The 25,303-nt window shown below is 40.2% G+C and overlaps 2 protein-coding genes across 7 annotated transcripts in view; both read right to left on the reverse strand.

Annotated features, from left to right (window-relative positions):
• Positions 1-1,781: 1,781 nt before the first annotated feature.
• Positions 1,782-19,048, reverse strand: dnmt1 (DNA (cytosine-5-)-methyltransferase 1). 4 transcript variants are annotated; one of them, XM_079886926.1, is made up of 35 exons: positions 18,792-19,029; positions 18,071-18,116; positions 17,086-17,193; positions 16,767-17,004; positions 16,612-16,684; positions 16,399-16,483; positions 16,280-16,317; positions 16,141-16,195; positions 15,981-16,064; positions 15,712-15,821; positions 15,508-15,626; positions 12,583-12,675; positions 12,331-12,482; positions 12,064-12,251; positions 11,441-11,455; positions 10,755-10,935; positions 10,566-10,663; positions 10,022-10,175; positions 9,831-9,946; positions 9,515-9,713; positions 9,305-9,438; positions 9,043-9,222; positions 8,736-8,960; positions 8,382-8,574; positions 8,131-8,221; positions 6,886-7,011; positions 4,899-5,181; positions 4,663-4,804; positions 4,281-4,447; positions 4,017-4,194; positions 3,501-3,696; positions 3,248-3,411; positions 2,362-2,478; positions 2,185-2,275; positions 1,782-2,104 (listed from the first exon to the last, which is right to left on the reverse strand). In XM_079886926.1, exons 1-35 carry the CDS (start codon positions 18,836-18,838, stop codon positions 2,073-2,075), a joined length of 4,518 nt encoding a protein of 1,505 aa, XP_079743052.1. In that variant the 5' UTR covers positions 18,839-19,029; the 3' UTR covers positions 1,782-2,072. The 4 variants fall into 4 exon arrangements, with proteins under 4 accessions (XP_079743052.1, XP_079743051.1, XP_079743054.1 ...); XM_079886925.1 differs by having other exon boundaries at positions 6,886-7,017; XM_079886928.1 differs by lacking the exon at positions 11,441-11,455 and having other exon boundaries at positions 18,792-19,048.
• Positions 19,049-21,646: 2,598 nt separating this feature from the next.
• Positions 21,647-25,303, reverse strand: part of s1pr2 (sphingosine-1-phosphate receptor 2) — a 32,179-nt gene continuing 28,522 nt past the window's right edge. For 2 of the 3 annotated variants that reach the window (XM_079883459.1, XM_079883458.1), the window contains exon 2: positions 21,647-24,040. In XM_079883459.1, coding sequence (XP_079739585.1) covers positions 22,822-23,934 — 1,113 coding nt within the window. In that variant the 5' untranslated portion in view covers positions 23,935-24,040 and the 3' untranslated portion in view covers positions 21,647-22,821. The remainder of the gene's footprint in view (positions 24,041-25,303) is intronic. The other variant, XR_013822509.1, reaches the window with a different exon arrangement.

A 25,303-nucleotide genomic window follows, 5' to 3' on the forward strand; every position in this document is an offset into this window, starting at 1 on the left:
CTTAATTTGTCTTTGATCAGCTTGTTTTTGGAGTACTTGCAATGATTCTCTTACAAATAATAGGGAACTAATGAAGAAATCTGAGGGAAATGCAGATCTGCCTTTGTTAAATGTTCTTAATGTTCAATACTATAGAGGCAGTCTGAAGGTGGACATCACTAAAGACAGGGCTGAAACCACCATAGACATATTATCATACATTTGATATTCTTGATGCTGCACTTAACGTGCTGCTTTAGTTAGGATGACAAAGTTTTAAGTGATGTTTGAGGTGGTCTTCCTCAGCAGTCCATAATTACCAATCAAATAAAAGAAGGTAGGTTTCCGTTCACAGATCCAGAACATTCCAGTGCGAGTGTCAGATTTAATGGTAAAGGAATTAAGATGCAAGTAGTTTAACATTTAATATTTGTGTTTTTTTTTTTACATTTAATACATATGTTTTACGATATAAATGTTAAAAGACAGTCTTAAAAAAAGGCTAGGCTGGTTTTAGAGGGGTTTTGGGCACTTTTTTGTTGTTGACTAGGCTGGTCTAAGCTGGGCGACCAGATGAAAGACAAGCTGAACACCAGTCACGCTGCCTTGGCACAGTTTAGCAAGCCATCAGATAGGACCACAAATGCTCAAAATACAGTGTTCATAAAAAAATCTACATTGTATAATTGTTTAATGTTTTGACAAGCATTAATCATATTATATGTATACTAGAAATTTGCAATGCATGTTTTACTATATATACTGCAGAATGAGTATCGGGAGCAAGGGTGACCAGACGTTCCTGTTTTCTGGGGACAGTCCCAGTTTTTGGTTCATCCTGGCTCTTCTCATCTGGGGTGCTATTGAACTCTCCTGGAGATTTTTCCTTTGGCACAGTCACGCGTCTCATGATAATAAACAACCCCTGCAAGCACAATTGGATATAACATAGGCCATATATTTTCCATTCAAGGCTGTTTTGTCAGGACTTGAATGGAACTCCATCCACACACAGTGATTCACGGCAATGGTTTAACAGAGTGACCAATGGTGTTATAAAAAAATTACACCTGCTAAGTATGCATACGTGTTAGTGACCTTAGACAGTTGTCTTTACATGTCTCATACAGCTATCATAAAAACAACAAAATAAAATGAATACTGACAATTATCTTACTACATATTATGACTCTTTGTTAATGTACTTATATGAGCAAGTTACAAAACAAGTACATATTCATTTTCTGGAAGCTGGACTAATTGAGTAAACACTGTTAGTTTCTGCATTCCTTGGTCAGACCCTCAGATAGCAAATACAGGCACTGCCTCAAAATAAATACCAGAGTATATACCGTTTTAAGGAAACTTATGATTTTCAATTCATTAATACAAGAGGGAATGTAAATCCACCCCTCCACACAACAAAACATTTGAAGCTAAAATTAATGGAAACAGCATATTCAGTTTGAGAGAATAAGAAAACTGTCAGATACAAGTTTTATTTTTGTATCGCTTTCATCTATTTGCAATGGTTAATAGTTTTTCATAGTGATTTTTGGTGAATTACACCAAAATCAGTTAGGGTTTTATTGCAGGCATCATAATAGAATACACAATCGCTGCAAAATTTATTATCCCAGTTTTAAAATGTATAGATAAGTGAGATTTCAATGGTATTGACCACTGAACCAGGAAATGTCTCATTTCAATTCCAAAAATCTCAACTGATTTTTTTTTAAGCGAATCAGACATACCCCATTTATTAGATTTCAGAAAAAAACAAAACCCATATGACAACAATGAAACCATTGAATAAGAGCTTTATTTGAAATATTACAACATATAAAAAACTACATAGAATTTATGCCACTGTCTGAGTGGATAATTGCAAATACACGGTTAAAACCACATTTAGAAATTGATAAAACATCACATAATGGCACTGCACAGACTGTCCATAGAAATGCCACTGAAGCGGCCGGGCTCCAGACTAGCTTATGAATGAATGGAATGAGTTTAATGGGCTGATGCATCACACACACACTCCCAAACACAATGCAAATGGCCTGCTGTTTTATGAGATGGCTTTAGTTTCAAACCTCCATCTTCTCCTTTTTTACAGGCTCTGAGAGAGAAAATGTTGAACAGGAGATTAAAATTTGTTATAGTGAGAAGTACTTGAACAAGAAAAATAAAAAAAAACACCTGCAGCGTTCTCCTTTACTCTCTCCTGCACACATCTCTTGATCTCCAGGCCAATGGCTTTGGAGAGGGGTGGAGGCACAGCATTACCAACCTGAGAAATACAAGGACAGATAAGTGTTACTTTTAATTTACACTTCACAAGATGAGAAGTGAAAGGGTTTAGCTGAAGCATCATACCTGTCTGTGTTTGTCTAGGATGTTGCCGAAGAAGCGATAGGTGTCTGGGAAGCCCTGGGAGCGTGCACATTCCCTGACACTCACCACACGGTGCTGCTCAGGGTGCAGGACGCGTCCCTGGGGAAAACAACAGCTTCATTAACATCAGTACCACTGCAACAGGGCACAACATGGTTTTTAACAGGGAAAGTCAGCTTGTGAACTCAAACTGCTGTAAACTGAAGTTTATAGCCGTTCAATGCAATCATGGTGAGAAGACCACAAAACAGTAATATTGTGAAATATTTCCAATAGTGGTTATCTATTTTCAAATGTAACTTATTTTTGTGATGGCAAAGCTGAATCTTCTACATCACAGGTGTCAAACTCAGTTCCTGGAGGGCCACAGCCCTACACAGTTTTGTTCCAACCCTGCTTCAACACACACCTGCAGTTTTCAAATAAGCCTGAAGGACTTGATTAGCTGATCAGGTGTGTTTAATTAGGGTTGAAGCTAAACTCTGCAGGGCTGTGGCCCTCCAGGAACTGAGTTTGACACCCCTGCTCTACATCATTACTCCAATCTTCAGTGTCACATGATCCTTCAGAAATCATTCTAATATAATTTGCTAAGAAACATTTAATCAATGTTGAAAATGGTGTTTTTTTGGGGGGGGCTCTTTAAATGGAAAACGACACTTAAATTAGAGTTCTCCAACATTAATGTCACTTGATCAATTTCATGCATCCTTGCCAAATAAAAAGTATTAATTAAAAAAAAAAAAAAAGTTTAATTCAAATTAATTCAAAAGTGTAGGGTCAGAAAGATCTGTTCATGTAAAAAGAAAAGTGGTCTCTTTATGCTTCATGTCACGACAGGTTAGCAAATGGCCTATGAAGGCAATACCTGCTTTCCCATAGGCTCAGGATTGGTCACCGTAGTGCTGAAGAAGCCGTCCCATTCCAGACGGCCGTACAGACCAGCCCAGTGATTGTGCCGGTTACCCGTGTGAGGCAGACACCAGGGAATCAATGTGTTGAACTGCCTGTCTGCAGGGTCACATGGTTTTCCTAGTGCAATGAGACAGTAACTGGCAAGTCAGGATTTTGATTAATTGAAAAACAAACAAAAAAAAGCTCCAACTGATTGAATTACAGACCCTCAGCACAGGAACACACTCCTCTTAAAGCACCGGTGCCACTGCGGCCATTCTTTTTGTCGGGGTGGCTGTAGCGAAGCTTTTTTGTGGTGGTGCCGTCCCGCAGCCGCACCTCAATATTAGGCAGATCCCTCCAGTCAGAACCAGGAGCCAAAGGAATGTGGCGCATGCGGGCCGCGACCAGGGCGCTCATGTCCTACAACACCACAAAAATCCAGTTATCAACCTGCTCAGCTTGTGGTCTGAACTATGGTGCCTTCTCTCTTGCAAAACCTAATTTAGCAACATATTGATAAGACTTGAGTGAGCTTTGTTATCTAACCCTTAACTTCCTGTATATCTGACAGGAAATGTCTCAACAGCCGCAGTTTTGGTCCAAGTTACTTGTTACTTATTTTTGCTTTTCACTCATGCAATACATTTAATTCAAAGCCACTGATAAGCAGTGTCATTTAACTATTTTCCGAGTGTCAAAAGGCACCAAGTCAATGCCGACAGCACTGGAGAGGGACTGACCTTACAGATGTGGTCCCGGAGGATGGGCTGGTACTGAGAGCCACGAATGTGTCTCTGGAACCAGGACTGCGGCTCACCATTGTAGGAGATCTCCAGAGCTGCGGCTCCGTTACGAATCTCAGGGAGGTCAGACATGGTGTCCCGCACTGTGATGGTGCGATAAACACCCCCATTTCCACTGGAGAAGAAATAAGTGTAAGATTAGTATAGAAAACTGCAGAATTTACTAAAGTGACTCCAGCATTACTGTTCACAAATGCGTACCGAGTCACATTGCTGACGTATTTCTTTTCGTCAACCGCCACACTAAGAGAACATGCTCGTGGGGCAAACACATGCAGGGGTTCAGGGTAACGGGGCAGCTTTTCACCCGGGGCTGCAGCCAGGATGATCGCCCTGCGTCGGGTCTGGGCCACCCCATACTGTCCAGCCTGCAGAAGATAAGAGATTAATGAATGTGCATGAATGATGAAAGAAAGTAACCCTTTGCTTAGGCATTTTAGTCTGAAAGGAAAAAAAAAAAAAAATCAAAATGATATCTACAGTCAGATGAGGGGGCAAAGGAGGATAAAATGGGCTAGCATGTTGACATCAAATTAGCACTTTTATAATAGATTAACATTTACTTTTTAATACAACAACTTGCCTGTAGCACACCAAAGGTGCACTGGTATCCCATGCGAACCAGACAGCGCAGCGTGAGTTTCAAGACCATGGAGCGCTTGAACGACACAAAGTTCCTCACATTCTCCAGCAGGAAGAACTTTGGTCTGTAATAGTCACAGTAACTGAAAGGAAAGAATGATGCACACAAATGGTGAATATATCCAGCATTTCCAAATATGCAAAGCCTCATTTTACAGAAAGACTCATTGTGCTGACCTCAGATAAGAGACAACCAGAGAGTTCTTGAACTTTGAGTATGTGCGCGAGTTGAAGCGGTTCATTCCACTGAACCCTTGGCAGGGCGGCCCACCACAGAGCATCTCCACGTCACCCTTCTGAGGCAGCTTCTGTCCAAGAGAGTTGGTCTTCTCTCCAGACATGACCAGCTTCAAAAGGACATTACAGTCCTCTGTGAAAACTGTGGTGCCAGGATTGTTCAATCTGAAAGCCTGAGCGGCAGGATCCCACATCTCTATGGCCCAATTAGTCTCTGAGATTCCTGGTGTTTGGGAAAAGAAATGCATAAGCAGGGAACGACATTCTATCAGCATTTATATCTGCATATGTGCCATATACCCCAAGAGCATTTTCTTTTTACCTTTATAAAGTGCTTCCCCCAGATACTACATTGCCACCATGCCCAACCCACCCCTATAGGCACATAGAGTCAAATGAAATTTAGAAAAACTATCTTGCACTTCTTCTTGCTTTACTGCTACTTCCTGAAAGCAATTTCACCTGATGATTTGAATAGCTGTTTTTGTAAAGAATTAATAATTCTAGGATGATTGGGGTAATTGTGTAGGGTAGGCCTAGCCCTAGTGCATCTGCATAGAAACTAATAAACAAAACAAATATAAATACAATAAAACACAAATACACGAGAAATAAAGCAGTGCTTTATGTTTTTCAGGTAAATTAACTGTATTAAGTATTAATAGTTTATCTTTTGACAAAATGTGATTTTTCTCTTTCTCTTTTGTTGTTTGATTAACTTTGGTGACACACAGCTGCAGGTATATTGGGTGCTGTCCCTTTAAGACGAATGCACGTATCTAATACCGGTAATGACACGCATCCGTTTTATTTTGACTGCGTTTATGGGGAAACTCGTTGAGACGGACACTGGCTTATTTTTTCGTGCACATGTCTGTTCAAACACAAATAGATAAGAAAGAAAAGGGAATTCGGTGTTCACGAACTTCACGTGCTGTCTGCGACTGCGTGGCTCTGTGCGCCGACAGACCATCTACATTTGGATGTTAATATATAACTTATAGCCTGATACAGCAAAGACAACGTCGGCAGTATTGACGGCAAAATAGGCTACAGAATATTTCGTTCTGTAGGCCTATTGACAGGGGCAATATTTGAAAATCGATAATTAGGCCTATTTTTTTAAATTACAATTATATATGCATTTGTCAAAACCGAGAGACTTTTAAGCATCAAAATGTAATTTATTAATATGTATTTGCGCCTTCTATTTTGTCTGAAAACTTCCAACACTCTTGCGTGTCGCGTGAAAAATAGGCGTCGGTTGCGGTTCTATTTCTAGCACGCGGTTTCGGCGCGGCTCGAGAAGTGTGTATGTCACGCAGGCATTGTGCTCTAACACAAGCTCTAACCAGATAACGAGAGCCGACATAAAAACGGACACTCCACGCCACGCAGAGAGAAATGTGATGCAGTGGCAGATCCAGAGTAAGACAGAAACACTAGTGGTTCACGCTTGCGCACATACTGCTGGTTTGGCGCGCAGTGTTCTGATTCGCTTATTTCCTATTTACTTGTTGGTGGACGCAATCCAGAATTACTGTTGGTTAAATTATAATCAGACCCTCTCAACCCCCCCCCCCCCCCCCTCCCCCTCCTTCTTAAAAAAACTCTTCGGATCTGCACGATTCACATAAGTCACCCAAACTGACGTGAAAAAAGCGGGAGGCGCCGAAAAGCGCGCTGTTTGCACCCCTGAACCTTATACATTATATATTATCCACTATCAATCACCACTTAATGTAATAAAAATCTGAATCACTCGTCTTCTGGTGATTCTTGATTTTATTAATCAGGCAACTTGTCTGCTTTTACTTGCCCCTTGAAAAACAAACACCTGTCCCTGATAAGCATTAATGTCAAGCCCTGAATATAAGATACATATAATTCAACAGGTCTATAAAGAGGTTTTGAATAGAAGCCCAACCTGCTTGATGGAAACCCTCAGACAGACCACCACAGCCAGAGAACACATCCAGTGTGCGCAGTTTGGGGACTGTCGGCTCTTGCGGCTCCTGATCCGGTGATTCCTGTGAGGCTGATTTACCTTTCCCTTTCCCTGCAAACAATCACAATGCACAAATTATTTGGTTGTAATTTTCCTCCAGGCAGTCGTGATTGTTTTATGGAGGGTTTTTAAACAAAATTGCATCAATGATGGAATTTGTTCTAGTTATCCTGTTTCATTGGCTAGAAACTGGCCAAGGATTCCATGAATTGTCGTCCCAAATTTAAGGCCTGTTCTCACGAAGAATGACTGTAATAAACCATATTCGGGTCCACACCAACACACGATAACATTGCTTATAAGCACGTGCTGCAGTCATGTCCTGTCACCTAATGCTCAAACTCTTTACAGCAGGATGGATTGAGACTGGATGTCTGTTCTAATCATTCATTAGCTGGGGAAGAACAGAAAAAAACCTTTCATGGCTTGAATTGCGCATAATTTTACTCCTTCCCACAGGTTATGCTCTTATAAGGAGAGAAATTCCCACAAACATAACATTAGCTTGTTGGCTGAATGAGCAAATTAATTCACAGATTACCAGATAAAATCAGTAATTATATAATTATATGCAAGACAATTTCACAAACAGTGTGAGAGATGCGGTAGCGCTGAATCACCCCTTCAAAATGCACACATGGCTTCACAAGCAAGCTGCAATACAAGACTTTCACTCGCGCTTCGGGACAGAATTGTCACTTGCCCAATCGGCCTATTGTTGCACCGTTACTAAGTGCACAACTTGCCCATTTAAACATTCAATAGTACCTGCACGCTCTGAGAGATACCCGGAGCTCACACACAAAGCTGCCTCTCAAACAGATGACTAGTACCAAACAGAGCTTTTTAGCAGCTTATTGTGCTTCAAAAGCCAGCAAGAAGAATCAATCTGCATTTAATTTATTCAATTTCTGTATCCTGTACCTGAATACAGTTAGACCAACCTGAAAACCTTAAACCAATCTCATTTGTATTTTATTGCATTTATTTGTGCTTCTGCTTGTAATTTGTTTGTTCTTTTTTATTTTGTGAATTCAATTCAAGTTTGAAATCAAGCTTCCTTGTGCTGTGTAAACAAAGCAAAATTTAGGTGAGATAAAATGTAACAGACAAAATATAATAGTTTTAGTTGTCCTTGGTGTGAATGGAAATTTACACTGTTACCTTTCCCCTTTCCTTTCCCTTTGCCCTTATTCACGGCTGATCGGGCATGATTGGGAGGATCCTCAAAGCTCTTAGTCCTGGCATTATAAGCCTAAAGAAAACAAAAACCTTCAAACAACAGAAAAACCAAGTGGCTAACCATTTAACTCAAATCTGCTTTATTGAAAAATCAGTGCAGCTTAAAAAAAAGGTTGCAAACTCACTCATGACTCCACCACAATACCACTAATTTGCTCTTTAAAGATTCTTACCTCTAGGAAATAAAAGCGATCAGGTCCTCTACTTGAATAGTCCTGCACACTTTCCACAAGATCCTCTGCATACTCCACACGACAGCGGCCCAGCACATCCGCCATGTTCACGTTCACCTCTTCATCACTCCAGTAGAGCTGGTTTATGTCAGAGTGGTAGGCACCCTTTGGTCCTTTATGAGTGTTTTCAGGCCTGAAAGCAACCGTCATCATGGCAGGGGAAGGAAAAAAATAAAAATCAGTTCAGTTTAATGTACAACCTTAAATGGAAACTGGAAGGAAATCAATTTCCTGAAGTACAACATTTAAAAGCAGATCCAGTGGTTAACATGCAAGAGGATGAAAATGTGTCACCTGTAGAATTTATAGAGGCGCAGTTTGATCTCGCTTGTGTCCGGCTTTCCATTGCTGCGCTTGCTGCAAAAGATTTCTTTGATGCGGCCAATACGGAAGGGCTCTGGAGCATCCAGGTTTGAGCCCTTTATGTAATCGGAGGACTTCCTATAGTATTCTGGGTAAAGATCCTCATCAACATCCTCCTTTCTGTGAGAACGCTTCACTGGGCTAGCAACCTTTACCCTAAGAGAGAAAAGACACATTTAATAAAACTCGTTTCAATCTCAAAACATCTTAAGGCTTTAAAAAAAATAAAAAAACTTACACAAAATTAAAAGCCTCGGGGGGTAGATAGACGCTGTCTCCTACTCTGTACTGCTCTCCCTTCAGGCTAGCCAACCCATAGAAGGCTTTAGAGTCACTCTCCTCATCCTCCAGGGGCTCATAGGCATGAGGCGCATCCTGAGCCATTCGTTCCTTAATCCTGGTGCAGCTGGCACAGAACCTGCGATAAAACATGCATTAAAGTGCATGCAAAGAAAGAAACAAACCACAGGAAAGAAAAGGGGCTCAAAAGCAGTACGTACTTATACTTGCAGTCCTCCGATGGTGTGACACTGGGAGGAGTCTCAAAGCGAGCACATTCCCCTTCATACCAGAGCTGATAAAAGAAGCTTTTGCCATCATCCTCGATGACTTTGATTTCATCATCCATGCCACCCTAAAAGCATACAAATATTAAAACTTCTGCCCAGTTCGTTACCAAACAAATGTAGCTCAGACTTCAGCATCTGTACCTCCATGAACCAGTTTTCAGATGGAGCCTTGTAGAGGACGTTGACCTTGCCATGGACAAAACTCAGCTGCATGTCTTCACACTCATCCACAAGAAACAGCTCAAGAGGGTCTGATGACTCTCCAAGCACAGTATCGGTGCCACGGCAGAACCAGTGGGCATGAAACATCTTTTCACCATCCTCCCACAATGCTGTAATCCTACAAACAAAAGGAAACCAATGGCATATCGATTTGAGGCAATAAAAATGTTGCCATTAAAGGCATGTTTGGTTTAACCTCCTTGCAAAAACGCAAATTTGCTTTGATAAAGGTTACCTTGCCAAGTAGAGGGGGTGTGAAGGGTCATCTGGGCTGACAGACACACAATCTCCAACCTCAACCACCTCATTCTCAACACGCACTTTCATGTAGTATTCCTTCTTTCCCTCAGTCTGAAAAGGACAAGATCAATACTTAAAGTCCTAGAAGTGGACATCCAGGTTCTCAATGCAAGTGAAACCACATACTTTGATGGGCTCTCCCACCCAGCTGATCTTATTCTTGGTCTGTTTCTTTTTCTTGGCCTGAGACATCTTCTTTCTCTCTTTAAGAACTGGTAACACATCCTCCTCTTCCATATTCTCATCATCCTCCGCTTCTTTCACTGCCAGGTTGGGACATCTGGAAAAGAGAAGACACCCATTTAGCTTTAACCTGGCAAACAAAACCAAGGCCACAGAGCTGGATAAACTGGCAGGCAATAAAGCGCTTCCTAAAAAGTTTCCTATTCACACTCAATACGACATGCTAATAAAGAGCAGACTCTTGCTTTAGTCAGTCAGCACTGAACAGAGATCTGGCTCATTGTGTCTGTTGTTCCAATGAACAAACAGATTTTCACATCTAGAAAGATTAGCAAAGACAGGAGAGACCAAGCCAAGATCATAAGCAGTAGTCATGTTAAAGATAGAATTCAAAACTAGCTCAGACATTTCACATCACATGGAAACAATATTACATTTCTGCCAAGCAGAATTACAGAAGTATGAAGACTTCCCAGCAAAAGCATACCTCCTCTTCTGACAGGCCTGTTTACTTCTGCCACTGCCACCAAACTTGATCATATCCTTACAGGCTGAACACTTGCCACAATCTGGTGCTTGACACACCTGAAAGATAAACGGAATTATAACAGTCTTGTCACACGGACATTTGCAGGCTTAATTTGGTTGCACTAAAGGCAATTTCTGGAGAACCTACTTCACAGACACCACACCGGTGTCTCTTCACTCCCCCATCCTTATTGTTCTGGTCAATCTGATCGGAGAAAAAGGTGTCAAAGATTAGGTAGACCAGTTTAGTGGTGGTGGCTTTAGTCGGGCCCTTGTTGTCCTTCTCAATCTTGGTGGGATGACGAATGGCTTGTCTTCTGGCTGCTCTCCTGAGGGGAGAAAAAAAAAAAAAAAAAAAATGCAATAAGAAACAAATACACAACATTCAATTTCTTTTACAGAAGCCACTAAACAGCCAAGCGAAAATAGAGCCATGCATGTAATATGTATGGAGGTCACAATACACTGAATGGATTGACAGTTTGTCAAGACTGGGTGATAGTCTATTCAAAGTCTATTTTAAAGATCATTTGTGGAGATCAGCTTTTTTTTTTTTTTTTTAACAGAAAAAGGACATTCAGTTCCTTCAGAGGCATAGTTTCTCCAAATGGGAAACTTGTAAACTCAAACAATGGGAGCGCAAATTAACATCTGTTATGCAGAGCCATGCTAGTTGGGGTGGAAAGAGCTATGGAAAATACTCTTGTTCTCGTCACCCACCCCTTTCAGCTAGTGAAGTAGGTTGCCACCAACACAGACTATTGAAGTTGAGCGTTTGGGAAAATGGATAAAAACCAAGCCACACACTCTGCAGAAACATCAGGTTTTACATACCAGTACAGCTGCCTGCTGCGTTAGGGAAGGTTAGAGGCTCATTAGAAACAGGAGATCATGGAACAAGCACGAGTGAACCCAACAAAACACTGAATGTTCAGAGCCTACCATAGCTTCAAAGTTCACCCAAAACTTAAAACGTTAAGTTAAAGCATTTAGTCACTGAAAGCAAACAAATATCGTTAAAATGACTCCATTAAGAGCAAAGGGTCAGACAGTAGGAGTACATCATAATTTGAGCATCTAAAGCCAATTACAATCTCTACCTGCCAATTAAGAAACCTTTGCACCCCCATCACCTATTAGAGTAACTTAAACATACTTAAACTTAAATATTGCGCAAGTATATATGGAGACAATAAATACAATAGGCAGGCCCTTTGCAACTTTGTGAATGATGGGCATTTCAATTCTTAACATGCAGATATCCACAACCTCTTTCAGGATGGAATATCAGCTCATTATCTAAGAGCATCGAGTTTCAGGCTAATTTAATAGGTTTGAATAGTGTGCAAACCTTGCCACACTGCTCTCTGGGTATAAGCATTTGGCTATTATATTAGTCAAACATGACTCAATGATCTCACTGAAACATCCAAAAGACCTTCACTCTATAAACTCACCTCTTTCCCAAAGTAACACCAGCCAGCTTGATCAAGTCTCGCATACAGGGAGTGACGATGATGGGCTGCTCGTCTGAGTCTCCAGCCTCATCATAGCTCTCCACCTGCTCCACCACAAACTGGGCATGGCGCAGCAGTGTGTCCTCAGTGAAACGGTTGAAGTTGAGCCCAGCAGGCGGAACAGTAGTCTAAAAGACATGGATGAACATCAGCACTGCTTCTGGGGGACAAGAGACTTACTGTGCTTCAACATTTCAATCAGCTTACCTCAATTTTGTTAAGCAGGTCCTCATATGTGGCGTCCTGGTTCTTCTGGAGAAATTCAACCACAATCTTGCTCATGTAGATCTTCTCCTGCATCAGAGCAAAAATGAGCGAGTACTCCTCACTGGGGTCCATTAGAATGTAGTCAGCAAAGGCTGTGGAGGAGAAAAAATTCAAACTAATAAATACACTGTTGGAACTAAATGTGCATGGTGAAATTTAGTTTAGGAGAAAGTTACTTTAGGAAACATTTACCTGTTGTGAAGCCAATTAAAGCTTTCTCTCCACCATCAAAACCAGTGATCCACCAAGCATTGACGGGACCAAGCTTCTTGGCAGGAACCCCGCCTGAAGAGAACAATTGGAATACATTTAATCTACACTGATCAATTTTATTTTGCTAATTTTAGGATTTAAATGTCTTTATTGTAAAGAATAGGGCTGCCCTACAGCTACATTTTCTAGATTAGTCATTCATTGAAGTCACTAAATCACACATTTATATTACTTATATTATATATTAAAGACTATGGTTCAGTATTCCCCCAGTATGTGTGTAATATCTAGCCTATTCCACGCTCAAGCACACACTCAAAGCAGTAAGTAAACATCGTTTTTCAGTCGAATGCACAGCCTTTTGACTCATACGCGTTCGACACATGCAGTTGAGCAATATTTCGCCAAGATACAATTCATGTAAATCTTGATATTCGTTCATGCTAAAGTTGTACAAATGAGGGTACTTTTAACCTCTTTGCACAACCTCTCGTCCATGTGGGCCTCCATTGTTGCTGTAGCTTTCACGTGTTCTGGTCTGTTTATGCAGTTTTCTTAAAAAAACAAAACAAATGCGCATGTGCGACCTCTGGCGTTGCGCATACTCTTCCGATGATGAAATTCACATTATGTGCAGAACGCTGCCCCGTGAGGAAAGTATATGTAGAGTTTGTTTTGTGATTTGCTCCAGTTCACTGAGACAGATGGCAGAAAGCACATCCTGTTTGTAGTTTCTAGTTCATAAACACCAGAGGAGAACTGGCCCCCGACTGAGCCTGGGTTCTCCCAAGGTTTTTTTTTTTCTCCATTGGGTCACCTGATGGAGTTTTAGGTCACCGTCAGGTCACTTGATGGAGTTTTTCGGTTCCTTGCCACTGTTGCCTTTGGCTTGCTCAGTTGGGGATATTTTGGGAATATTAATTTATTTTTATCAATCAATAAATTCCACTAGAAACAAACCTTGTTGTATTATTTTAATTTAATACTGTGAAGCTGCTTTGATACAATTTGTATTGTGAAAAGTGCTATACAAATATACTTGACTTGTTTTTTATTTTAACAATTTTGTTTTTATTTAACAAAAGCAAACGTTTTCTTGTTATTGAGAGGTTACACAAATAAACTTAACAGTTTTGAATGATGTATGACCATTATCTGTATGACCAAAGACGACAGTATTTTAAGTTGTTTCTGCTGTTGTCAAAAAAAAAAAAAAAAAACCAAAAAAAAACAACAACAACAACTAGTAGCAGTGTAACGGTACGTGTATTCGTACCGAACCGTTTCGGTACAGGGCTTTCGGTTCGGTGCACGTGTGTACCGAATGACTGCATGCAATATTTTGTGTGCGGAACATAGGTACATTTTCGTGTTTCTACACGAACATATTAAGTGGCGGAAGTCTCCGCGTTCAGCGCAAATCCCGCCCTGCAGCTGATTCTAATGTTTTACCAGTGTTTTATCCGTCGTCACTGTAACCTAAACCAATAAAATAGACTGCAGGGCGAAAAAAAGCTTTTCCGCTCCGTGTGCGCCGCCGCACTCTCCGTTTCGTGTGTGTGTGTGTGTGTGTGTGTGTGTGTGTGTGTGTGTGTGTGTGTGTGTGTGTGTGTGTGTGTGTGTGTGTGTGTGTGTGTGTGTGTGTGTGTGTGTGTGTGTGTGTGTCGGCCCGCTGCGCTCTCTGCTCAATGTTCGAGTCCGTGTTTGCGCTGCGCGTTCTGCTCTGTCGTTAACGGCCCAAACACTCAAAACACCCAAAACAGGTGAAATTTCTCAGTAGTAGACTTCTGTTTGCTGAGCTGGTTTAGTTATGCTGGCAAAAATGGTAAAATGACCTGCTCTGATCACAAGCTCTGGTAATAATAGCTTTGGACTATATTTTATTTTGATAATTATTAAAAAAGTGAAAAAAAAAAAAAATTCTTAAATTGATTATGTTGATTGATTATTGAAAAATAATAATACATTGATATATTTATGTTTAATATTATTTTAATATAGGGCTATTTTCTGTTCCTTTTTTCCCCGTGTTTCATTTAATTAGGTGATTATAAGTTTAATTATTGATGATTACAAGCTTGGAGGAATTGCAATTAATTACAGCAAATTGTGCAATTAATTAGTTCTTTTTTTTTTTTATCGATTCCCAGCCTTAATTTTTAAATATGAGCAGGCCTACAAGCTGGGATTGGTAATGCTGCACTGTAATCATAGTTATTTATTTATATTTCTCATTATATCTTATTATGTGATATTGGTTTGAGACTGAGAGTATTTTATTTAGTGGAGAACTTTGCAGCAGTATTTTATTTCTTATTCTTTTTTTTTATTTTATATCTATTTTATTATATTTTATTAAAAAGTGTTTAAAAAAAGTGTAAACAAATTGTTAAAAAAAAGTTTATAGTAATAAACAACCTGCAGTTTAATGTTTGCATTTCTTTCCCTTACTGTACCGAAAATAAACCGAACCGTGACTTTAAAACCGAGGTACGTACCGAACCGTGATTTTTGTGTACCGTTACACCCCTAACAACTAGTGATCATACCGGCGCCTCCATGTCATGTAGTAAGAGTGTGCTAATACAGCTTCCACACGAACACTTGGATAAGTGCCTAATAATAGCGCACATTTAACTTGGTTAACGTTTGAGTGAACGGCCAAGTTACTTACGTTTCAAATAAGCTATTTGAGGTCGATAGATAGGTGAACGTTTGGATTTCTGACCGAAACCAATTAACACAAAGACCCGACATTAACAATCTGTCCCTCACGGTTTGCTTGATTCCGACACTGTGGAGTTTTATCTGAGACTGACTAAAATCTTGTTGACTAAGCCTTTTCTCATTGACAAACAATTAGTCGACTAATAGGGGGCAGCACTAGTAAAACTTCGAACATACCATCCATGCATGGGTTGTCATCATAGATTGGCTTAACAGCACAGCTGAAGTACAGTTCCACATTTTTCTCAATGAGGCCAGAGTCAAACGGACACAGGTGCCCATGCTTGTCATACACACTGTGAATGAGGATTACCACATCAGTCAAATCATTGGGGAAATAAATACGAGTAACGTTCAGTTTGATGCATCCCTCTTTATCACCTGAAGTTAGTAATCTTGTGCTGAGGCAGATCTTCATAGCTTTCAAAACCATCCTCATTTGCATCAAAGAGGGAAAGACGCTCATCGGTCAACATCTCTGGTTCATCCAACTACAATATACACCATTTTAAAGTGTTGCAAAGACATTAAAATATCAACTTTAAATTTGAGATATAGATGTGAAACAATTTTTTTAACATGCAATTAAAAGTGATCCAGCAGTTGTCATGGCATCTAGACCGCTTTAAGTTAAAAAAAAAAAAGCTCACAGCATTATCAGGATCTCCCTGGAAGAACTTGAGGTCTGAATCATCCAAAAACTGCCTGCAGTCGGGACATTTCGGCGGAGGCGTCTAAAATAAAAATTAATGGGATTAATTTGGTGCATTAAATCAAGTGGCAGCACAAATGGGGAACAAAATGAGTCACCTTGGCTGTGGACACAGGCTTGATGCTGCCATTAGTGGCGTTCTCAGTGTCAAGCCTGAGAGAGGGGATAAGAATTAAACTCATGTGCATTACCTATGGAGAACAAGTTTTATTAAATTTGCATCAACAGGGAACTCACTTCTCAGCTTCCGTTTTAAGGCGTTTCTCTTCATGGACCTTGACGAAGGGAAAAGCTGCTGTTAAAATATTACTTTCATGGACTTAATAAAATGACATTAACTTGCAAAACAATTTTACCTCCTCTGTAATATCTTCCTCAGTCTTAACTTCTGCATCACCATTTGCTGCTTCTCCATTCAACTCATCAGACTTGCGTTTTGGGCTATTGGAGGAGGGTACAACACCTTTCATTTAGAAATGGAAGTGACTAAACTTTTTCAACTAGCAATTTTTTAATTAAATCAGACTCTGACAAAAGGACACCAATCGGACATTACATTTTCGACTTACACTCTAGAGAACATTGACAGGATAGTTGGCTGTTTCCCGGAGTTGCGTGTAACCCTGCTACTGCCTGGAGATTCTGTGTGGAGGGGAAAGAGTGTCATTAATAAAAACACTAAACATTCAACATCCAGCACACAATGTAGAGCCATGCAACTCACTCTTGGTCTCAGAGTCTGCTTTACTGCGACGGCCACCCCTTCCCTTTGGGGCGCTGGGAGACTTTATGGCATCTCCTTCCTCCCGAGTATCCATGGCTCCTTCCTGCTCGCCATCCTCCTTGTGAGATCCGTTTTCAGAGAAGCCATTTGAATGTCCATTCTGCTCCACTCCATCGTCCACCCTGACAACTCCCAAAGCTTTCTTCAGTATGGCCTTCACCTCCGATGTGTAAACCTCCTAAACAGAAAGACACGAGTTCAAGCTCAAGTGCTCATAACTACTCTAGATGAGAGAATTGAAAGGGCAGAGCAAACTCACAGTGGAAAGCTCAGAGCTCTTTAACTTGTCCTCAAGGATTTTGAGCTGGTCCTGAGTATCAGCGAACAGGAACTCCTGCAGTAACCTGAGCTTTTCCTTTACACACTCCTGGGCAATGAAGAAAGAAAGAGTGCAGTCAGGCTACATGTATGTTCAGTGGACTTTGCTGACTTTCTTTAACTTTTAAGTAGGACTGGGATGGAAAAAAATAAAAAAATAAAAAAATTAAAAAAAAGATTCCTCAATTTAACAAATCTCATTTTGATGAACCTATATAAAATTCCCAATAAATCACAAGCAGCTTTTTTACTTTTGAAATAAAACTCTGAATTTCATAAAAAAGGGACAAATAAAAAAAGATAGTGACACTGTAAGCACCTCAGTTCAAGCGGCACATGATCTGATAATCTCTTCCTCTAAACTGCTAGTTATAGCACGAAAGAAAAGTCAAGTAACATTACACTTGCCTCTATAGCTAGCTAGAAAAATAAACCATAGAGAAGCATTTCACCAAATATGCTCAATTTCTGAAATTTAGTTACATCTGATGTAACTCCTTTAGACACTGTACAGACTATAGGACAATTCTATATAAATCTATAATGGATTTAACAGTATTAAAATGTATCTTTTAATGCAACCTTCCATTAATTTTTTTTGTCTGCTCAAATAATTGATGCAGTTATAATTTATATATATTTGAAATAATTAAAATAGAAGTTTCATGCCAGTCCTTGTATTGTTCAACTAGTTGAGACTGATATGGGATTTATAAAGTAAAAAGTAATGAGTACCACTACTTTATTAAGAGCGTAACCAGTACAGTAATCTATTTACAGTGTTGAAGAGTGGGTTCCACACAGTTTACAGCATTAGTTCAAAGAAAATTGACTTTTTTTGTATGTATATCCCCATGTAATAAGCAGGAATAACCTAACCATTTTATTTGAATACACTTCCGAAGGATGCAATGAAAACCCCTCACCTCATCTGACAGACTGTCATCCCCACCTTCATCCAGCACCTGCAGCCTGGGAACATGAAGGTAAACAACATCTCATTAACATTGCCCACAGATCTCTCCACCCACTTTGAGTGATCAAAATGACGAGAAAAACACGTAACACCATAAATCAGATGCTAATTGTTCATATTTAGTCTTAACTCTACTGTAACATCAACAGCTAATATATTCTTCTCAACAAACGCTAGCATGTGATCGCACAAGTAAACAATCACGCGCGCATTTATTTGCTTACAAACACCACTTCAGATGATCTCCCTTGAGTAAACTACACGAAATGCAGCCGAATTCAGTAGGGATGGGTCTAAGGACTTCTGCAGTGATTGAGTAGAGGGAGACAGGAGGCGGGCTGGGCTTCACTCTGACGGACACATGTTTATTTGGCGCCAAATGTAGTCAGACTGACACCTGCGAGTCAAATCGCATCTAAACAACCAGCCGCCGCCTGTTTTGCCAACTAAACGCGAGCTAATGGCATTTAAAACATTTATAGCATTTGTAACACGGCTAAATGCTAACTAGAGTAAAAAAACAAAACCGTCACGTTTTTAAATCTTCAAACAGCACTTAATACAGCGACCGTTATGTGACGTGATCAATGTGTAACGAGTCGCGAGCAAAGCCCGCGAACTAGCGAGCTATCAAACCCAGTAGTTTGCTTTAAACAAACAGAGCACCGTACCGTTCCTTGACATCCTCTGGCAGAGACAGTGAGGTCCTGGTAGGCATTTCAAGTTCGAGTTTGATCAAAGAAAATACTATTTAAAAACACGATTTAAAACAACAACGACAGATAAAAGCGGTTATTAAAATCTGACAGTGCCAACAGCAGCGCGCGCTAAAGGGGCTCGACGGGCTTTATGAATTGACGCTAGCAGCTGGGAAATACGCGCGGGCCGCTTTTTCGCGCGGAAACGCGAGTTGGACGCTACCACTCTTATTCAAAGCACGGGGGTCAACGGTGTCAAATAAGTTGTGCGTTTCTATTTTGGTTGTAAATGATTCAGGTACGTTCTTATGAGTATATGAAAAGTACATTATTATTATGAAATGTATACTTTAAGAGTGAAGGAATATCAAACCGTACGTTGTTTTCAAGGATTATTTTTATATGCACCCCTTGTACGGCTTCAGAATATTCAACCGATATAGGATGTACCACGTTTGGCCTCGCTCAGGGGTGCAACAAATTCGCCCCAAAGAACCGACGTAGCCTACACTCTTCCGATGTAAATATTTAACTGCCAGTGACCGAATAGAAATCTGAAACCGAGCCGACCAATTCGTTTGATCTATTTCAGTCAAGTTTATTTGTAGCATTAATTTATCACAATGATCACATATTTAATAAAGAAAACAAAGGATCTTCAAGCAAACAGATAAACGCATTAAAATAAACATAAATAAATGCAGAGTCCTGTGAAATAAAAGCACCCTAAAATCAACATGAAACTAATGTTAAAGAAATTCAACAGCAGCAGCATTTCCTGCAGGTTGCATTTTCAGTTTTCAGATTTGTTATTGTAATATATTCATGTTTATATTGAACTTTTCAAAAGAAAAGATAATCACACAGATGCACTGATTTTCAGTAATTCATATGTTTTATGGTCATAACATATATGTAATAATAAAGAAATACAAATTGAAAAGTTAGTTATTTTAAAAGTTGTATTTTTTTTTTTTTAGATTATTTTTATTTTAGATTAGTCTTGAGTAGTAACCTACTCCTGTCACCACACTGCCAACCACAACCATCTGACATCATTCATAGTTTGATCAGCCCACATAATCATCTTCGTTTATCCTACAGATGGCACAATAGGCCAGTACAATGACATAATGAGTTAGACTCGTTTCTTTGTCTGATCACAAGGTGGCACTGTTGTACAGCGGCTGTAGTTACTGCTTTGCATCTGGATGCATGTCTTGTCAGAATAAACGTGTTCTCACATATGCGGCGTGGAGTGGGAGTAGAGAATGAACATAAATCACACAGAATTTACTGAGAACAACTCTATATGTTTGCAGCTGTTTAACCATGACTGGCGTCACTTCCGGCGAACTCTTGGCCATATTCCCAGCTGTGTTGTCTCCCAGGGTGGGTTGCTGTTCCCACTCAGGAATTCTGGATGTTTGACAACAACCAGGCCAGACTATCTTTAAGCCCACTCAGTCAGGGTTCACAATCTTTTACTTTTTTAAATTATTTTTTAGCTAAGAGTACCCCCAGCTTATAGTCATGCCGTCCCAGCAACCCCTTTTCCATAATGCCATTCCCATTGATCTCGTCATACTCCCCTTTTCCTAAGAAACCCTTCGGCTAAACATCTGCACTCCCACAAAACCTTGGAACTGGCACTTATTGGACTGTCAGAAATCAAGGCCAACAGTTGGGCAATGTTGTTAGCAAATAGATTCATGTCATAGCGAGTCTGCCCTTAACCATGTTCGTGCATGCTAACATTTAGTTTCCTTTTTTATTGTCTCTTTAGATTTCTGTAATATGTGGGATAAGCTCTAAGACAGAAATTCAAAGCAAATTGCGTAGTGGCATTAATCATTTCTGTCACGCACACAACAACCACCTCAGAAGTTACACTTAAAGGGACAGTTCACACAAAAATTAAACTTCTGTCATCATTTACTCACCCTCATGTTGTTCCAAAACTGTATACGTTTCTTTCTTCTGTTGAACAAAAAATATATTTTTGAGTATGTTGATAACCTGAAAGTTGACATAGCCATTGATTTCCATAGTATTTTTTTTTTTCCTACTATGAAAGTCAATGGATATCATCAACCGTCTGGTTACCAACCTACTTTTTTTGTGTGAACTATCCCTTTAAAGCATATGCTAAATGCATAAATGCAATCATGATGCAGTCAATCAATCTAGATATCAATCAATAACCAATAATAATTTTCAAGAACACCCTTAAAAATATTAATTAGACAATGACAATCAAGCAATGACTTTTTACATTTTTTTATTTAAAAAAAAAAGGAATGAACTAATGTGTATGTACCTACATTAGTGTTTGGGATTGTACCGATTTAGCACAGGTAGCTTGCTACTAAACACAAGGCTATTGCACACAAGACATTCTACACGTATACACATTACATACATTCTGTACATAGATACATACATACATACATTAATATATTTATCATAAAAAAACTAGCATTGTTCCACAGGGTAGGCAATGTTTTACATTGAACGGAGTGATAGTGATGCTCACACAGGCTTAAACTCTTCATGCATTAAAAAAAGAAAGAAAAACCAAAATACATTAGACTGGCATTGGAAGAGCTGCCAAAGTGCTTTCTCTGCTGAACTAAACCGATCAACAGAGGAAACTAAAACATGTTGGGATCAAACAGTTAATGGGTATGATCATATGAGTGAAAGTGTTGGGCTAATGACATTAACGTATGACAACAATAAGGTAAATTCATAACAACAGGAGGAAGCATAAGAAAACAGCGGACTTCCCGTGGTTGTTTAAATTGTCTTCTGAAGACTTGTGATCCATTAAAAGACAGGGTGACACCTAACATCCTCCATATTTCAGAATGAATATGCCTTCAAAAGACAGAAAGTCATACTCAATTTGTCCCATCAATGGCCTATCAATTTCAATTAACTTTAAATGTTGTTAATACTTCACAGTGTGTGAGCCTTCTTGTTGCTGCAAGCTCAATAATCAACAGGAGAACAATAAAGTTCATTAATACTGTCGATCAGCGAAAATGTTCGCCTGTAACACTTCATTATTCTATTCAGTTCCATTAGTCAAGAGGGCACAAAACGAAGCACACGCTGCAACATCGTCATGCCAACAGATCTAGAATTTACACCGGCTGCAGTGAGAAACTCATTTCAGGATTTCAGTAATCATTTACCGAGTGTGCTTTCCTCTTAGGAAAAATTAGGAATGTAAAAAAACAAAAACAAAAGGGACAGTGAGTTTAGATGGACAAATAGGAGTAACATTGACAATTGTACATAGGTTTGTCATACATATTAGTTTTTACACAGGTTAGACTTTCATGCAATACAATGAAGCGGAATACTTTTCTTGTCGGTAATCAAAGGGTGTTATGTATATCAAGTAATTCGATAAATACATAGGAAAGGTTCTGCAAGCATGCGTGGTGGTTTGGCTCATGTGGAGTGCATTGTCGATCCTTACATTCCATCTCATATTCCTCTCAGTGCATTGTCGATCCTCACATGTCCTCTCATATCTCTGAACCATGACAGTGGCAGCCGAACTTGTGGATAGGATACATCTTGTATTTGACTTCTGGTAGGTTAGTCAGCATTGGAGAAATATACAATCCCAAACTGCCTAGAAGTCTACAAAGTGCAATATTTTACATTTTGGTTTTTTCGTGTTCTGTCAAAGAGCTAAAATACATATTCCCATTGGAATTTGGCTTTCTTTAATTTGCCTGAAAATGTCAAATATGTGATGGTCTTATTCTGTGATGGTCAGAAACCTTTGCGAGGACACAAGTAACAAAGGGCACAAGGGAGTCCAGTACCACACCTGTGATATCTGTTCTGAATGCAAGAGTCCAAAGACGTTGATTGTGATTCTCATTTCATCCATGAGGTCTCCGAACGCTTCTGTCTTCTGTGCCTTGCCTCCAAGATGGAGTCTCCCCTTATCTTTAAGCACCTGGGAACTGTGGAGCCGAAATCAGACACAGGTAGTGCAGTCCTGCATGATGGGAGTCGACTGATGTTCGTGTTTGTTGGTGCAGTGCTCCATTGAGCTCGAGCTCTTGAGTGGCACCATGCAGCGGTGAGGAGGTCTGCCGCAGTAGAGCAGCCCCCAGCAGCACAAAACCCTGAGGAACTCCTTCCTCATGTCCTTACTCCGCAACGTGTAGATCAACGGGTTCAACGCAGAATTCAGCATGGCAATGCTGAAGAAGATGTCAGCTTTATTGAGGATAGGGCATTGCTGGATCGTACAGGAAGTGTCCAAGAGAAGGATGGTGAAGGCAGGCAGCCAACAAATGATGAAGACGCCCAGCACGATCGTGACGGTCTTCAGGAGAGCGTAAGCTGGAGAATTGGTGGCCTCTAGTTGGCTGGTGCGCACAATAAGGTAGATGCGAACGTAAAGGATCACAATGGACAGCAAGATGATGGTAAATATGGTGACGACAAACCGGATGTAGTATCGGGTGTTGAGAGGCAGGACAGTGGAGCAATCGTCCAGGTTGTTAATACAGTTCCAGCCGATAATAGGAAGACCTCCCAGAAGGATGGACATCACCCAGCACGCTCCGATCAGAAGGAACATGCGGCAAGTTTTGTTGGAGCCGTAAACCTTGACCTTGGTGATGGCAATGTAGCGCTCTATAGCGATAGCCAGCAGGCTGAAAACTGAGGCGGACAGGGCGATGAAAGCTGTCCCCTCTCGTATGAACCACTGGACAGGCACCAAACTAAATGTCATAGGGCCTGACAGAAAGATGTTGGCGATATAAGCAGAGCCAGCCAGTAAGTCAGAGAAGGCCAGGTTTCCGATGAAGAAGAACATGGCCGAGTGGAACTTCTTGTTGCGAAACACAGAAATAAGCACCAGGAGGTTTTCCAAGATGATGATACTGCAGATAATGACAAATACAATTTTCAGGGTGTCCAGGCTTTGTTTACCATCCACGCGGTCTCTAAAATCCGCATCGTTCATATGCTTGGCAGATTGATAGTGGACCCGTATGACGGTATTGTTGAAGTACTGTGAGTATTTGCTCATGGTGACAGCTTGGCAAAGCCTTGCAACCGGACGGCCAGTAGTCATTCAGAGGGCAGGTTGTCTGAGCTTGTCTGGGCCAGCAGGGCCACAGGAAACGAGACGCCCAGCCCCAAGTCACGTCTCAGCGGCCCAGGAAGCTCTTCGTTGTCACCTGGAAACAAATACAAAAAAGAACAATTACTGGCAGGCCAAATGTTAAAAAAACGGACCAAATAATAAAAAAAAATCATTTCTGCACCTCATCTGTTTGAGTGGGCAACATTAACAAATTTAGGTGGGATTACTTGTGTGTCCAAACAATGGAAGATTGTTGTTGTTTTTTGCACTTTTGTTGCAGGTAAAAATCTTTCAAACCCATTTTAATGTCAGCTCTAATGATATGCTTCACATAATGCTATGCAAAGTCTTGTCTGACTTAAACCTTAAGGTGAAATCTGGTCAGCCTGTGCACATTAGGTCCTGTTTCCCCCTGGTATAAAGATGTGTTTTCAGTGATCCGTTTCAGAAGTCGTCAGCCTAGCTGCATTACCATTTCCACCTTCTATTATAAAGGTTTCAAATCTCCTGTGATCACTTGTGTTCAGATTTCATCATCAAGATCATCACACTGTACATCACTTTTATGGGATCAGTCTGTGCTGCACACACATACAGCTCAATGCACAAACTCATGTTAAACATCTTACGCGAGTGAGCAGGAAAGGAAGTGAATGAAAAAGATAAGGAGGGGAGCTATGATTTTTGTGTTTGGAACAACACAGTGAAGTTGGAATCACTTGTTTTGGTGTGCTCTCACACACATCCCAGAATACATAAAACATTCAAGAACCCATTTGACTGTAGCTACAATTGCTCACTAACAAGCTTCATCCTCGTAGAGTGCACTAGGCTTTATCTAAGGATCAAGCAGTGGTCCTGCACTGATCAGACACATGTTGGAAACCAAAAATAGCTCTCAAGTAGTGTTCTGGAATTTCCCTACCGAGTAAAGGCGCCATGCCAGAACTGTCCTTCAGCTACAATCTGTTCTTGCCCCATGAACTAAGATAAAAGTGCATGTGACAGACAGTCTTCTACACCTACACATAACTACACTGTATGTAGGACTGGATGCTTAGTCTTAATACTCTCAGACTACGTATTGTAACCTCAAAAGATGTGTAAAACAACGTCACAGAAACCATCAACTTGTCATCTAAATGATCACATTTTACAAGAATCGCCAAGATCTCCAACACAAATGACTAGAGTGTCATTCCACAAGGCCACAAAGGCTATAAACTTTCCCCTAATCTAAAAACCCCTTTCAACTGCTGATGACTATATACATAGGGGAAATGCTGAGATTGACATTCTAGAATGTTTAGTAATTTATGACGGACTGCTGAATGCATAAAAAAATAATGCACAGATT

This window comes from Squalius cephalus, assembly GCF_949319135.1.
Source record: "Squalius cephalus genome assembly, chromosome: 1".
Classification (NCBI taxonomy): Eukaryota; Metazoa; Chordata; class Actinopteri; order Cypriniformes; family Leuciscidae; genus Squalius; species Squalius cephalus.